Consider the following 15105-nt stretch of genomic DNA (forward strand, 5'->3'; position numbering starts at 1 on the left):
GCTACATTAAATTATTGTGTTGAGAAAATAGCGGGCATAACTCAATTTAAAGACATATTTTGTTCAGGTAAAATTAAGAGAAGAGAAACCCTTTTTAGATTTACTTTATTTTCACGGAAGTGTCTTTAGATGTTAGACACTATTCCTAGTGGTACTTTCCTATTTTAGAAATGTAACAAATAAGTTACCATTTAGATTTAGAAAATATTTCTAAAATATAACTTAATAGTTAACAGCTCCGATTGAAAATACTCATTTTGGTCATTGTGCTGATTTGTCTATTAATTTACGAATGAAAAGTATCTCGATTGTCTATATATTTCCATAGGTCAAGGTTCGTCTAAAACAATATCAGAGTGTACTATCCCCCCCCCCCCCCCCAATTACCAATATAAATGTACGAGGTTAAAATTTTACAATGTTTTAAATAGGAAACTATCAGTTGTCAAATTAATATAATTTACTGAAACACTACTCAACGTTTATTTAAGTCAACACCTTAATTTAAGTCAGCACCTTAACACCTAAGTTGTAGATTAGGGCCTACCTCATTTAAGTTCCAGCTTTGTATATCTTAGTGTACATCTTTTGTTGTTATCAGTTGGCAGATATCACAAGCAGATCCAGTTATATGTTTGATTTTTGGACTAATCTGTGATATCGGATCTGTTTCCAGGCACAATGCTGAAGCAAGCTATTTAGCTTCCACTTATCATGTAAAGTAAAATATACAAAAGCGAGGGTTATTTTAAGGGAGTTTCGTTTGTAAATGTAGAGTTTTTTTGTAATTTTATGAAGTCAAAATGATTCGAATAGTTAAATATTGAATGTATTTATTACTTGTAAAATATGTTTTTAAATGTAAACGGCCCTCTGAGAGCGCCGGGATAATAAGTCTACGAATTGTTTAAATAAATCTTTTTAAGATGGAGAAATGGTGAGGTATTTTTAGTCCGAAGATCTCTCAGGTTAAAGTGAAGTGGAGTAGGCTGTGTAGCCGTCTGGCTGTTAGAGATTGTTCAGACTTGTATACTTTGATTTTAATAAAACAATGTACTTTAACTTAATTGTTTTCTTGTGTTGTATGTCTTTGAAAATACCACTGCCAAATACAGACCAATAGGTAGACTCTGTAGTTTTTATTTGATTCATTTCGCAAAGGTGATTTATAAGTGTTACCGCATGTAAAACTGTGATAAAGGAGGTGTATTTGTAACGGATACAGTTATGAAACACCAAAGATCTGAATAGTTACAGAACATTACACAACTGCAGCTCTTTTTGTTAGAGTCAATGCCAGTAATACGCTTGAAAAGAAAAGCGGTTCGAACCTCTCAAATTTTTTAGATATTAGGCTAAACACAGTTTAAAAAAATTATAATTTTGTGTTGTATACACTTGAAGATTGAATAGTTCTCCATCACCTCATGCCAACCACGTCAACAACGGCAATGAACACACACTGACCAAACCTCATCCTTACTTGTAATAAGACCCAATAAACATGCCCTAACTAATAGCTACGACAGGTAGCTCTCTTGTATACCTTGCCCTTGCTTCATACTCGTCAAAGTTCCTAGCTAATCTTAGACTGAAGGGGACCAAGATACTCCTCTTCAGGTTGTGTACAACAGCTTCAGTGGGCTCATCACTCATTGAAATTTAACAATCAATTAGTTTAACCCCCAAAATTTCACAAAGCTCACAAGAAATGCAAGGACATTTGTGCCCTCAATCAAGTTTTATAACTCATACAATCTTATGGATTGAAGCATGATAGGGGTTTTTTCTCAATTGTAAACCACCATTTGGCTGATGATTGTTGCTTCGATCAATTTTGACAAAAATTTCACAATATGACATTTGATTTTTTTTCGCTGATTGTAATGGTTTCAATTATCGAACACGTCTGTTTTCGCAGGAGTAGGGCCTATACATTATCTGCTGTCGATGTTTACAAATAATTCTGAGTATCACTTAAACTTATAAGCAAAATCATAAAAGTGTATCTTATTTTTCTTTAATTGCATACTTTACATTACAGAGTTCTTATTATTTCAGCGATCAAATTTCTATGGTTTGTAATAAAAATATTTTTTCATAAATTATAAAATACATCTAACATTCAAGTCTTTACTTGACATTCACGAGAATGTCTTTTATAATGTCGATTAGACCCAACTAACCACAACCGAGCAGGGCTATCGGTCCCCCGGTCGGTACAGTATTGTAATCAACGAGCACAATATGACATTTGATTTTTTTTTTGCTGATTGTAATGGTTTCAATTATCGAACACATCTGTTTTCGCAGGAGTAGGGCCTATACAGGATAGAAAGAAAAGGTTGTTTTCAATTTGCTAAAAGTTAAAACCAGTTACATTTTACCTCAATGCATTATGCAATCATTCCTAAAAAATTTAACTCAATAATTCCATGGCGGACATGAGCCTACAGAATTATTAAAAACCACTACAGTATTATTCTACCATTAGCTTCTAAAAATTAGCAGGTATACTGATGAAAATTTATGGGAAAACAGTTTCTAAATTTTGAACTATATCTTAATTATTTAAATAAGTAAAAAAAAAAACGTTGCAAGGGCAACGGGTCACATCGAAATGATAACACAAATTAAATATATTTTGTTATAATCTTAGTTACGTTACGAATAAGGAAAGTGGGCCCTATTATTGGCGATTTTGGGGTGGGTTGCCTACTTCCCATTTCTACAAGGACGGGCGCGCATTGTTCCCTCTGTGACCTCAATACACAGTCCATTCTTAGAATAACGTTAGGAGCCTTGGCAGGAAATGTCTTGAGGGTTTCTCCCAGATTCCGTGAATCCGATAAATTAATCGTGCTCTGCCAATCACGAAATCCCTCCAAGTTTGAAAAGTCTTTGTAACAATAATAGTGGATTTTCAATTTACTTGTACTGTATATAAGGAATAATTAAGAGAGTTATTGAAAAAAGCAGCGCTTATTTCTCCTTTACTTTTCAGTGGTGAAACTAAAAAAAAATATGTCCCATTACTTATTATAAAATTACCCAGACAGCACAAGGATATTTTATAAATATTTTTAAAATACATATCCATCTTAAAAATATTTTATATATTTTAATATTATTTTTCAAATATATTTTTTTTAATTTTTGAATAATATTTTAATATTATTTTTCAAATATATTTTTTTAATTTTTGAATAATATTTTAACATAGTAAATTTAAAATAATTTTTAAACTATTTTTTAATGGTGTTAAAAATATATTTTGTAAATATATTCAATTTTTCGGTTGAATATATTTACAAAATATTTTTAATATATTAAGACAAAATAATTTAGTTTTTTATGTAAAAGATATTTATAAAATATTTTATATACCATAAAAAATAGCTTTTAAACATATTTTTATAGAATTGTAACTGTAAAAATATTTTTTTTAACACTTTTTAACACCCTTTATAAAGAATATTATAGAAATATTTTACAAATAGCCTGTTTTTAAGTTTTAAAATATATTTTGGTAATTTGTTTCAACCGAGCTGGGTAAAATATATTTCCCACAGATTTTAAAAATATATTTTTACAACAAATTTCTTGTTCCTTAAAGAATTGTTTTAGGGCCATGACTAAAAGACTTTTTTAAATAATTCAAGTAGCCTATACTAAAAATGGCATGTATATTAAAGTTGTCTTAAAATCACTCCAAAAATAATTCCTTTTTTCCAAACAGTTAAACAAAATGTTTAGACTATCTTATAAAGTGACAGCCGGTCTAAGTGTAAGATTGAATTGTATACCTTGGTCCAAGGCAATGATCGCCATGACTGATGAATTGTCACCAGTCATGCAGGTTGCATCAACTGTCCTCGTGGACTGTGTGAAGGTGCTATAATAGGGCCGTGTTTAGAACCAATGTGAACCGTATGTATTACCAATGAATGTATGTAACCAATGTAGAACAGTGGCCCACGGTCTAGGAGGATAAATTATTAATGTTAATCCTCCTAGCCCCCAACGGGTCACACCAGAGAGGGCCCATTACACATAGTATAAATAGGTCAATTCTACGCATGTCATTTCATATTCATCCAAAAGCTGAATTTGTGCCGAGTTGCGGAATGTTTACAGCTGTTACGTTAAGCAAATGGTATTATACAAAAAGCTAGAGTTGAATGTTGCGTCAGCTGCTAGACTTTTTAAAATTTAAAACTTAATTTCTAAATGACTGAAACCCTAAACTAAAATTATGGCTTTGACATTCCCTAGTTCTCAAAATTATCTTTCTTTCAACACAAAAATCATGAAAATCCGTCAAGTGGTTGATTCAGAATCGTGAAATAAAAAAACCCTGTCAAGTTTTAATATTATAGATTACTATTTTAAGTAGAAGATATTGTAAAGAAAAAAAAGAAAAAATATAAAAAGTTCTTCTTTACTGTTACTTCATTCCATCAAATAAAATACCCTCACACCTTTATGTAATGCAATTTGGCTATTCCATACAGGTGTGAGTATAACAAAAAGTTGCCCACTGGTGGGGTTTTAATGAATTTAATTTATATTAAATTGAACTACTGAGGACATTACAATCACAGAGCTGCGCAGTGGAAATAAAGATGTTAAGTGTGGGCCCTGTAATTAAATATCCCAGAAGTCCGATTTATGGACCGTGAGAGGTCTGATATGTTGTCCTCCTTCACACCTTCTTCAGCTTAATTCTAACACTTCTTAAAACTAATAGATGTGTCTATTTGATCACTCCATGAAATAAAATGTGCTGTTCTGATGAAAGATTGTGATATGAATTGATACTCTGTAAAACTGTAAAATTGCAAATAATAATATTGAAATATTGATTGAAAATATTTATGAAACTGTTTGTTCAGAAACTATTTATCAAAGTATGACTTCAAGATGTTTGTATACACTGGATTTCGGTTAAGCCGATTATTCATGAATTCACCAACTTGATATTAAAAAATGTGATCATCAACACTCATTGTGTATACTTTGTATACCTCTTTCAGTTAAGCCATTTACCTCTTTACTTTACCAGTTTTATACTAATGATACTAACAGCTAAAACACAGGATAATGAAAAGATGGTGATTTGTAAAAAATACTGTATAATGAATCAGAATTGAGCTGTGATACAAATTAAACATAAATAATGCAGTTACATTTTGTGCACAATAATTAACGGTTTGAGAGAGAGTGAGAGAGTTGATTGTAAGCTTTGGTGGTTTGCCACATTTTGAAACTACAAAGTCTCGGGATGACCTAGCCTTGATGATTTTATTTATTTGTTTTGGATCACCAGACTCCCCAAAGATGTTCGTGATTATCAAACTGGCCAGTTTACAATTTAATCAAACAGGGACTATTATGTAGGTTTGTGATCTACATCACTCCTTGCTGATCAGTGCAACGGGCCAATCGACTGCTGAGTCGATTATTGATAATTTTTATTTAGTATTTAATATTTATGAATTTAATGGGAGTCTATCCTCATGACCCTTTATCAACCCTAGCCTTCGACCGAGCACTCTGTTACCCCCATTTACGTTACACAATCAAACTCTCAACATTAAAAAATGTAATACTGTTCAAAAATTATTCTACACATGAAATACAAACGTTTTAAATAATAATACTGATGATGATAGAATCTGACTTTACATAGAATACAAAAATAATAATATCACAGATAAACATTGCTCTTTAAATTAATATACCATTTCAATTCAATTTAATAAATAATTTTCATTTGACTAGGTTCACTATTATAACTTAAATCCTTTGTATGACATGACCAAATTTAATAAAACATTTTATCCTGAATCGTGACCATGTGCTCTAAGTAGACCAAATGAAACATGAAAATCTCAGACCAAACAAAACATGATTCATAACTTGTAAAACGAGTGATACATGTGAAAAAATGTGGCAGATTGGCAAGACTATTTTAATACTAAAACACAAATAACACAAACATTTACTTACGTACACATGTCGACACATTAACATTCATTCCGACGAAGATTCACGCGTACCGAACATTTAAAAACTGACTCGTGGTAATTTTGACTTTTTGTCTGACCGAGCGGAATATCACGACACGGTTTTTTCTGGTGTAGGACTTATTAATTCTTGTTTTTTCGAGCTGGCGTTTAATGATTCAATTGAAAATACCGTCACGACGACCCGCGATTCGCTAGAAACTGACATTTGCTATCGATATGATGCATGTACGAATTTTCATCACGAACGCGAACAATCAATCCGGCATCTCAACTGTCTCGACTTAATATTAATAAAACACACACCCAAATGCAATTCGGCGAAATTTTGACAATTGCGATCGTTTGATGCACGTACAATTTCCGCCCGAACGCTAATTTCCGAGCTACGAATTAAGATATTAATAAATTCGTCCTACACCAGCGACAAAACGCGACTTCACATGTTGACTACGCGATTACTGAGCCACGAGTGACGAGGACGACGAGACGCTTTGCAGACGACGCGGTTCCCCGGTCTTCGTATCCTTCCGCGTTACGTCATGTTTGACTGACTTGTCCATTGCCTGTCGCGGATTTTAAATCTTTTGATTTAAAAATCGGCACAGAAATCTCCCCTGCCAAAAAAATTGGCCCGAGCGACCTTCAGGTCCGCACGAAGGCCTTTTCCATCCCGGGACAATTTCGACCCGGCGCGACGACGCTTGACGTGGCAACAGACGCTTCATTCATACGACACATTTTTTTCCATTGATTTACATTTAATACATTTAACACGAAACAATTTTACACATAAACATTTGAAATTTGAATAACAAAAATATAAACTCTGAAACTTTAACAATAATAAACTATTTGCTTTGAGGTCAATGTTTGAGAAATTAAAATTGTTGTCAACTGACACCTTGCATCATAAAATAGACTACTTCAATCCATCAACAATTTGAATGGTGTAAACGCGCACGCTTAACACACTGTAGAATTATCTAGCATTCAGCGCTGAGTAGATGTCAACAGTCAGTTCATTGACCCGTAGCGCAGTCGACAGTCAGCTGTTGCCGATGGAGTGGGCGAGGGCGGGGGACATTGTTGTGGTGAACGGCCCGATGTCTGCCTGTCTGTGCGGGTAGGTTCTACTCTCGCCCCACCACAGCTAGAACGTGACCTCTGTTGGCCAGCCTTCATGTCGCTCACAGTGGTTACATAATATGACTCATAATGATTCATTGTTTCTCAAAATATGTAATTAGGAAAATGTGTAAAACAATTGACCTCAGTTTGACTCTATTTACTCAAAATTGAAAACTATTGCACATGTAAATATAAATATAAATAATCTCTGTACGAATATGACACAAATAAACAAACAAGTAAACAAACACAGAAATATCAATGTGGATCAATTGGATAATTGCCTTAGAGATAACAACTGATACCCTTATCAATGCCAACCTGCCTTGGTAGTAATGCCAATCTGCTTCCTTGTTACCAGACCTCTCAAATTAGTGCTATCACTTTTTGTAAAGAAAAATAAAAACAATAAAAGATAATAGCTCTTTACTTGTTACTTCATTCCATCAAATAAAATACCCTCACACCTTTATGTAATGCAATTTGGCTATTCCATACAGGTGTGAGTATAACAAAAAGTTGCCCACTGGTGGGGTTTTAATGAATTTAATTTATATTAAATTGAACTACTGAGGACATTACAATCACAGAGCTGCGCAGTGGAAATAAAGATGTTAAGTGTGGGCCCTGTAATTAAATATCCCAGAAGTCCGATTTATGGACCGTGAGAGGTCTGATATGTTGTCCTCCTTCACACCTTCTTCAGCTTAATTCTAACACTTCTTAAAACTAATAGATGTGTCTATTTGATCACTCCATGAAATAAAATGTGCTGTTCTGATGAAAGATTGTGATATGAATTGATACTCTGTAAAACTGTAAAATTGCAAATAATAATATTGAAATATTGATTGAAAATATTTATGAAACTGTTTGTTCAGAAACTATTTATCAAAGTATGACTTCAAGATGTTTGTATACACTGGATTTCGGTTAAGCCGATTATTCATGAATTCACCAACTTGATATTAAAAAATGTGATCATCAACACTCATTGTGTATACTTTGTATACCTCTTTCAGTTAAGCCATTTACCTCTTTACTTTACCAGTTTTATACTAATGATACTAACAGCTAAAACACAGGATAATGAAAAGATGGTGATTTGTAAAAAATACTGTATAATGAATCAGAATTGAGCTGTGATACAAATTAAACATAAATAATGCAGTTACATTTTGTGCACAATAATTAACGGTTTGAGAGAGAGTGAGAGAGTTGATTGTAAGCTTTGGTGGTTTGCCACATTTTGAAACTACAAAGTCTCGGGATGACCTAGCCTTGATGATTTTATTTATTTGTTTTGGATCACCAGACTCCCCAAAGATGTTCGTGATTATCAAACTGGCCAGTTTACAATTTAATCAAACAGGGACTATTATGTAGGTTTGTGATCTACATCACTCCTTGCTGATCAGTGCAACGGGCCAATCGACTGCTGAGTCGATTATTGATAATTTTTATTTAGTATTTAATATTTATGAATTTAATGGGAGTCTATCCTCATGACCCTTTATCAACCCTAGCCTTCGACCGAGCACTCTGTTACCCCCATTTACGTTACACAATCAAACTCTCAACATTAAAAAATGTAATACTGTTCAAAAATTATTCTACACATGAAATACAAACGTTTTAAATAATAATACTGATGATGATAGAATCTGACTTTACATAGAATACAAAAATAATAATATCACAGATAAACATTGCTCTTTAAATTAATATACCATTTCAATTCAATTTAATAAATAATTTTCATTTGACTAGGTTCACTATTATAACTTAAATCCTTTGTATGACATGACCAAATTTAATAAAACATTTTATCCTGAATCGTGACCATGTGCTCTAAGTAGACCAAATGAAACATGAAAATCTCAGACCAAACAAAACATGATTCATAACTTGTAAAACGAGTGATACATGTGAAAAAATGTGGCAGATTGGCAAGACTATTTTAATACTAAAACACAAATAACACAAACATTTACTTACGTACACATGTCGACACATTAACATTCATTCCGACGAAGATTCACGCGTACCGAACATTTAAAAACTGACTCGTGGTAATTTTGACTTTTTGTCTGACCGAGCGGAATATCACGACACGGTTTTTTCTGGTGTAGGACTTATTAATTCTTGTTTTTTCGAGCTGGCGTTTAATGATTCAATTGAAAATACCGTCACGACGACCCGCGATTCGCTAGAAACTGACATTTGCTATCGATATGATGCATGTACGAATTTTCATCACGAACGCGAACAATCAATCCGGCATCTCAACTGTCTCGACTTAATATTAATAAAACACACACCCAAATGCAATTCGGCGAAATTTTGACAATTGCGATCGTTTGATGCACGTACAATTTCCGCCCGAACGCTAATTTCCGAGCTACGAATTAAGATATTAATAAATTCGTCCTACACCAGCGACAAAACGCGACTTCACATGTTGACTACGCGATTACTGAGCCACGAGTGACGAGGACGACGAGACGCTTTGCAGACGACGCGGTTCCCCGGTCTTCGTATCCTTCCGCGTTACGTCATGTTTGACTGACTTGTCCATTGCCTGTCGCGGATTTTAAATCTTTTGATTTAAAAATCGGCACAATATACATTTTTTAACTAGCACAAAATGTGTTTACCTAAAAACTAAGAATGTATGATCAAGGAATTGAAAAAAGTCATGAGTGAACACAGGTAACAAAAATACTTTATTTACAGTTAGGTAACATTAAGTTCATAACTAAAAACTTACTAAGTTATACATTTATTCGTGGAAAGCGTATTGGAAAAGGCTGACGATTATCGGAGAAAATCTGCAAATTCTGGTGATTTTTTTCATAGATCATAGAAAAGTGGTTCACCAGCGGACAGCCAAAACACACAACAGCCTTTAGCTTGTGGCAGTATTCTGTTACAAACCTACACAAAAGAAGCACTAAGTATAAGAGGTAGAACAAACTCTTTACTATATAGGGTGGAAAAAAGTCCAGTGACGGTTAAATATTTCAAAAGGTAATACAGATAGAGCTTCAAAACTTGGTACAAAGTTACTTGGCATTAAAATAATTTTAACACTTGATTAGGAGGTGATGCGCTATCTCCTTAGGGTGCGTTAGGAGTCAGAAGAAAATTTTAAATGTAAGCATAAGTTGACGGACAAATGGACAACTGAGTCGAAAATGACAGCCATTTAAGGATATGTTGAGTCTGCCTTTTTAAATCTTTGAACAGCTGTCATTTATTACTCAGTTGTTCTTTTGAACTCAAATTTGTGGCATTGTATTCTACTAATTAAGACTTCTAATTTGTTGTGCATATCAACCTATGCTAATGTAAATGATTTTCTTCCAACTACTAACGGACGCCTCCCTGGGGAGGTTGCGTATAGCATCATTGTAAATTCAATGCATCTTTCAATAGCTGCCATTTTTGACTCGGTTGTTTGTTTGAGTTCGGATTTGTGGCATTGTATTTTATAAACAAAGACCTTTTATTTGATGTATACCAACTTATGCTTACATTTAACATTTTCTTCTGACCTAGCTGGCTGCCCCCAACTGTGTACCAAGTTTTGAAGCTCTACATTTATTACTTTTTTAAATACTTTTTCCACCCTGTAGGCCTACATTATTAATCATCACATCATTATTATTAAGCTTACAGCTAATTTCCCACACCACAGGCACATTTAAATAGTAGTTTATTGACGGACACAGACTTGTAAATTTTTTTATTGATGAAATAAGAGCAATGTTTTATGACAAAAATTTTGTAAATGTCAGGTGGTATTAGCGAATATCCCATATAGGGAATAAGCTATTACCGTAGTACTCATGGTAAGACCTGGACCCGGGACCGATTTACTTTTTCATTTTGAGGTCCCTGGAGGCCAAAACACCATCCGTTCAAATTCATATATATATATATTTATATATGCGTCCATTAGCACAATAACTCGAGCAAAAATGATCAGATTTTGATGAAATTTGGTACAAACGTGTAAACCTACATTTATTCAAACGAGCGACTATGGGAATGGGGGTTTAAGGGGTGTTTTATGGGGTAAAAATTGGGTTTTCCCATTTTTGGCCAAAAAAACATAACATTTTGCAATGCAATGTCTTTCCAAACCAATGCAATGTCTTTTTTTTTTGTAGAGCTTCAAAAAAACAAATAATTTAGTATATTGAAGCGTTATTATTCGCCTAATGGTTACGGAAAAAATTCCAAATAATTGTAAAATTAAAATTCCTATGTTATTCTTATCGAGAAAAAGGAAACTGTTGTAGTTTGCTTGTTTATGAACATATTTTGATGAAATTTGGAAAATGCATTCATATCTTACTAAACTATTAACATTTGAAAAAAAAACTTTTTTACCCTTCCTGTTGCAGCAAGCCTAGTACTCGTTAAACTAATTATATTTTAAATAGGGAATACATGTGATATTTTTAAGGAGACATTTTAGTGTAAATCCAATCAGGCAAATGGAAATTCGCTGAGTCTGCACGTTTGCTGCGGTAGGGGTATTTATTATCATTCAACATCACTTAGAGAAATCACAAAATTTTAAGGGCCTTAAAGTATTGTAATGATTTTAAATGGGATAAGAACCTTAAAAAATCAACTCCAAAAATTAAAACTAAACTAAATTTTATGAAAATGCAAGAAGGGCAAAAAGGTGTGAAGGGCATTGCAGGGTGTAGTCCCTAGCTCTGTAAAAAGTCATAAACAAACTAAGACATTGCTTTAAAACAACCTTCTTAGGGAAACAAATAATATGCTTTTATTTGCTATGGTTATTACTTATTACACCCACCAGTTTTAATATGACCAAAGCTTAAATTCTGATCCCAGTATATGATAATTTAGTAACAAACAGTTAAATAATTATTCAGTAAATATTCATCATATCTTCATACATTATTGTATTAAAATTAACAAATTGCAAAAGGTGAAAGTTTGAATTCCTCTAGTAAATTCATATCTGAAGATAGCTCACAAACAAAGAAAGCAATTAACCAATAAATCTATATATTAATTACATAAGCCGATTCTTTGCGTCAAAATTGTGCGACTGGGATGTCGTAGAGGGAGAGGGCTCAAATAAAGGTCTCTTTCCCCTGACAGCGGGAAATATAGTGGAATTCCCAAAATTTTAACACAAAATTAGATATAAAGTAAAATGTTCTCCATAAGAATAGCATTGGAAGCCATACACAGCTGATTTTTGTTTACTTTAATGTAGTTGATCGCGCTATATTTCCAAGCCAGTATTTAATACATGCCGTTGGTTTACTTCTTAGCCAGTTAACTCTGCAATGCACTGTATACTATATTTAAACCAAGTACTGTATAACGTTATCTATTATTGAGACTTTTTGAAAACTAGAAAATTGGCTTTGACAACTAGGATTGGAACCCTTAAACCATAAAATATTACTCAATGTGGATAATAAAACTGTTCATTTTTCATACAGTACTTATTTACTTCCCAAAAGTTTCATCACGATCGGATGGTTGTTTAGTAACGCATAATGGACAAACATCGGATTTCATATATATAGATAACAAAAAGCAAACAGAGAAACCTTTTAAACAGACATATGGTGTCCAGGCGTATCTATCATGACAAATAAATAATTAGATTTTTAAGTTGTTTAAATATTACAATAAGTTGTTTTATATTTTGAACTTTTATAGACTTGTGTCCCACATGCCACTAGTATTCTTTTATTCTTTGTGGACAAAAAATCAAAATATTTGATAATTTGTACTGTGAAAGAAAGTTTGAACATGTAAAAGGTTGAACAAATCAATATACGGTACCTAAGATGCCTCAAACTCATTCACAATTTTAGCTTAAATAAAAAAAAACATTTAATACAAAATACAACAATGTCTTACAACTTCTGGATGGCTCTTGATGAGGTCATTCTTCTCAACTATTTATAAGCAAGTACCTCACCAATAAATTTAATTACATAACAGAAACCTTTAAAGTCAATGATTCTAGTCTAAGCTTTTTACAATTTAATTAATTATTCATTCTAAACAAACCACAAAACATCAAAACAACAAAACCGTACTGTTTGGCCATACATTATGCAGCAGATGCATAACACACAAAACCAAAAAGATACCAGCAAAAAGTGTTGTGTAATTGTATATGTGTTAGTTGTATATGTGCCATTCATACTTGGCTTAAAATACCTACATTGTATGGTCGCCATTTCAAAGAAAAGTATTAAAGTAAAGTGTGTATGTTGTGTTAGTTGCACCTAAGGGATTGTTTCCTTGTTTGTCAAAGTAGGTCTTTCTTACCAAACGCCATGAGAGGTGACACGTTGGCAACCTGTGACATTCAGCATTTCCAGATCTTTGGCCGAGTGTGCGATGATAGACATTGTTAGATCATCAACACACAGCAGTTTAGATAGGTTCAACGATTTTAATCTGAAACATGTTTGAAAATCACTTAATACGCAACTAACCCACCTTTCTCACTCCATGCCATGGACAAAATAATAAGTTCTGTAAATAAGCATTCATCCGGCTATGATGAAATCCCAATTACCTTAGTTAAACATAACATGAGAAATATTTAATAAAACCCCTTAGTACATTTAATAAATTCCTCTTTCATTAGTGGCATTTTTCCAGATAAACTCAACATTTCCAAAATTAAGCTTCTTTTCAAGAAAGGAGATAAATCAACTATGTCAAATTATAGACCATTGTAGCTGCTACCAACAAAAATGTGGAATAGTGACGATTCTTCTGATGAAGAGCCTCCACAACACCGAAGAAGGACCTTCAAGCTGAGAAAAAAATTTCAATTTGAAAGTGCTTTTAAAATTAACAAAATATTTCGAATGCCGCCTCAAAAACTAGAAGAGCTTTTAGAAATAGTAGGTCCTAAACTTGAAAGAGAAACAGCATGAAACCATGCCAGTGGCGTAACAGTATTTCCCCGGGCCCCCCCGCAAATATGTCTGTGGGCCCCCTACTACCCCTCCCATTCCCCACCACAGCACTATATACCACAACCATCACCACACCACAACTATCACATGACGTAGGTGACGGCAGGAATACGACGGCAGGAATACGGCCTACACGATCAGACTGGCAGAGGATGGTCTCTAGCAATATTAAGTATTTACCTATTCTTCAACCACACGACCAGAGTCGTCCTTGAAACATATTTTATATTTTGTCACTGTCACAGTGATAATAAACTTGGGAGTTATGTCCGTGATTAATATATATGGGCTACTCCATTACTCCACCATTCACATTCATTACTAAACTCAACCAAGCTTCCAACTATAATTTGAGTCGGGACCACGAAAGTTTGCAGTTGAGGGAGTAGCATATTTACCATTTGACTTCAAATGAGCCAATGAGGGCAGTGCGGTGTTGTCAAATCGAATAATACCAGCTGTTTTAAAAATATTGTTTAGTATTTTAATTAGTGTCGTCAAAGGGCGATATGGCAACGTCGCACTAGTCTTGTGATTGGCTGCCGCCAACTGCAAACTTTCGTGGTCCCAACTGTAAATGTTAGTGCTTCACTAAATTAGCCCAATTTAATGACATGACACCTGATTGAGAAACTCTCGCGACATGCACTACTGACGAGTCACTCGCAATCCACATGGAATGGATCACCAAAATCAGGTGATCTACGTCTACGGTCAGCTGAGTACACGTGAGCGGTTAGTGGTGGAGGGGGAGGGCCGAGGGGCTGGCTCCGAGTGTGTGTCGCCACGGCGCGACGGCAGGCCGGCAAGCAGGCACACAGCTCCTAGCGCTAGCATGAAGCTACACAACCACACTGACAATACACATCGTCGGGTGATCGTAGTGAGCGTTGGCGTTTCGTTAACAATATTGTTAATTAAAAGATAAAACTTTAGTAGAT

At 34.0% G+C, this 15105-nt stretch overlaps 1 protein-coding gene across 1 annotated transcript in view; it reads right to left on the reverse strand.

Moving 5' to 3' along the window:
• Nucleotides 1-9863: 9863 nt before the first annotated feature.
• Nucleotides 9864-15105, reverse strand: part of LOC128989862 (F-box/LRR-repeat protein 15) — a 30923-nt gene continuing 25681 nt past the window's right edge. The window contains exons 5-6 of the mRNA XM_054411951.1: nucleotides 13503-13634; nucleotides 9864-10097 (exon numbers count right to left, since the gene is read on the reverse strand). Of these exons, the coding sequence (XP_054267926.1) occupies nucleotides 9935-10097; nucleotides 13503-13634 (295 nt within the window). The 3' untranslated portion in view covers nucleotides 9864-9934. The remainder of the gene's footprint in view (nucleotides 10098-13502; nucleotides 13635-15105) is intronic.

This window comes from Macrosteles quadrilineatus, unplaced genomic scaffold (assembly GCF_028750875.1).
Source record: "Macrosteles quadrilineatus isolate MER2022 unplaced genomic scaffold, UCM_ALF_1.0 Scaffold_3__2_contigs__length_128488019, whole genome shotgun sequence".
NCBI lineage: Eukaryota > Metazoa > Arthropoda > Insecta > Hemiptera > Cicadellidae > Macrosteles > Macrosteles quadrilineatus.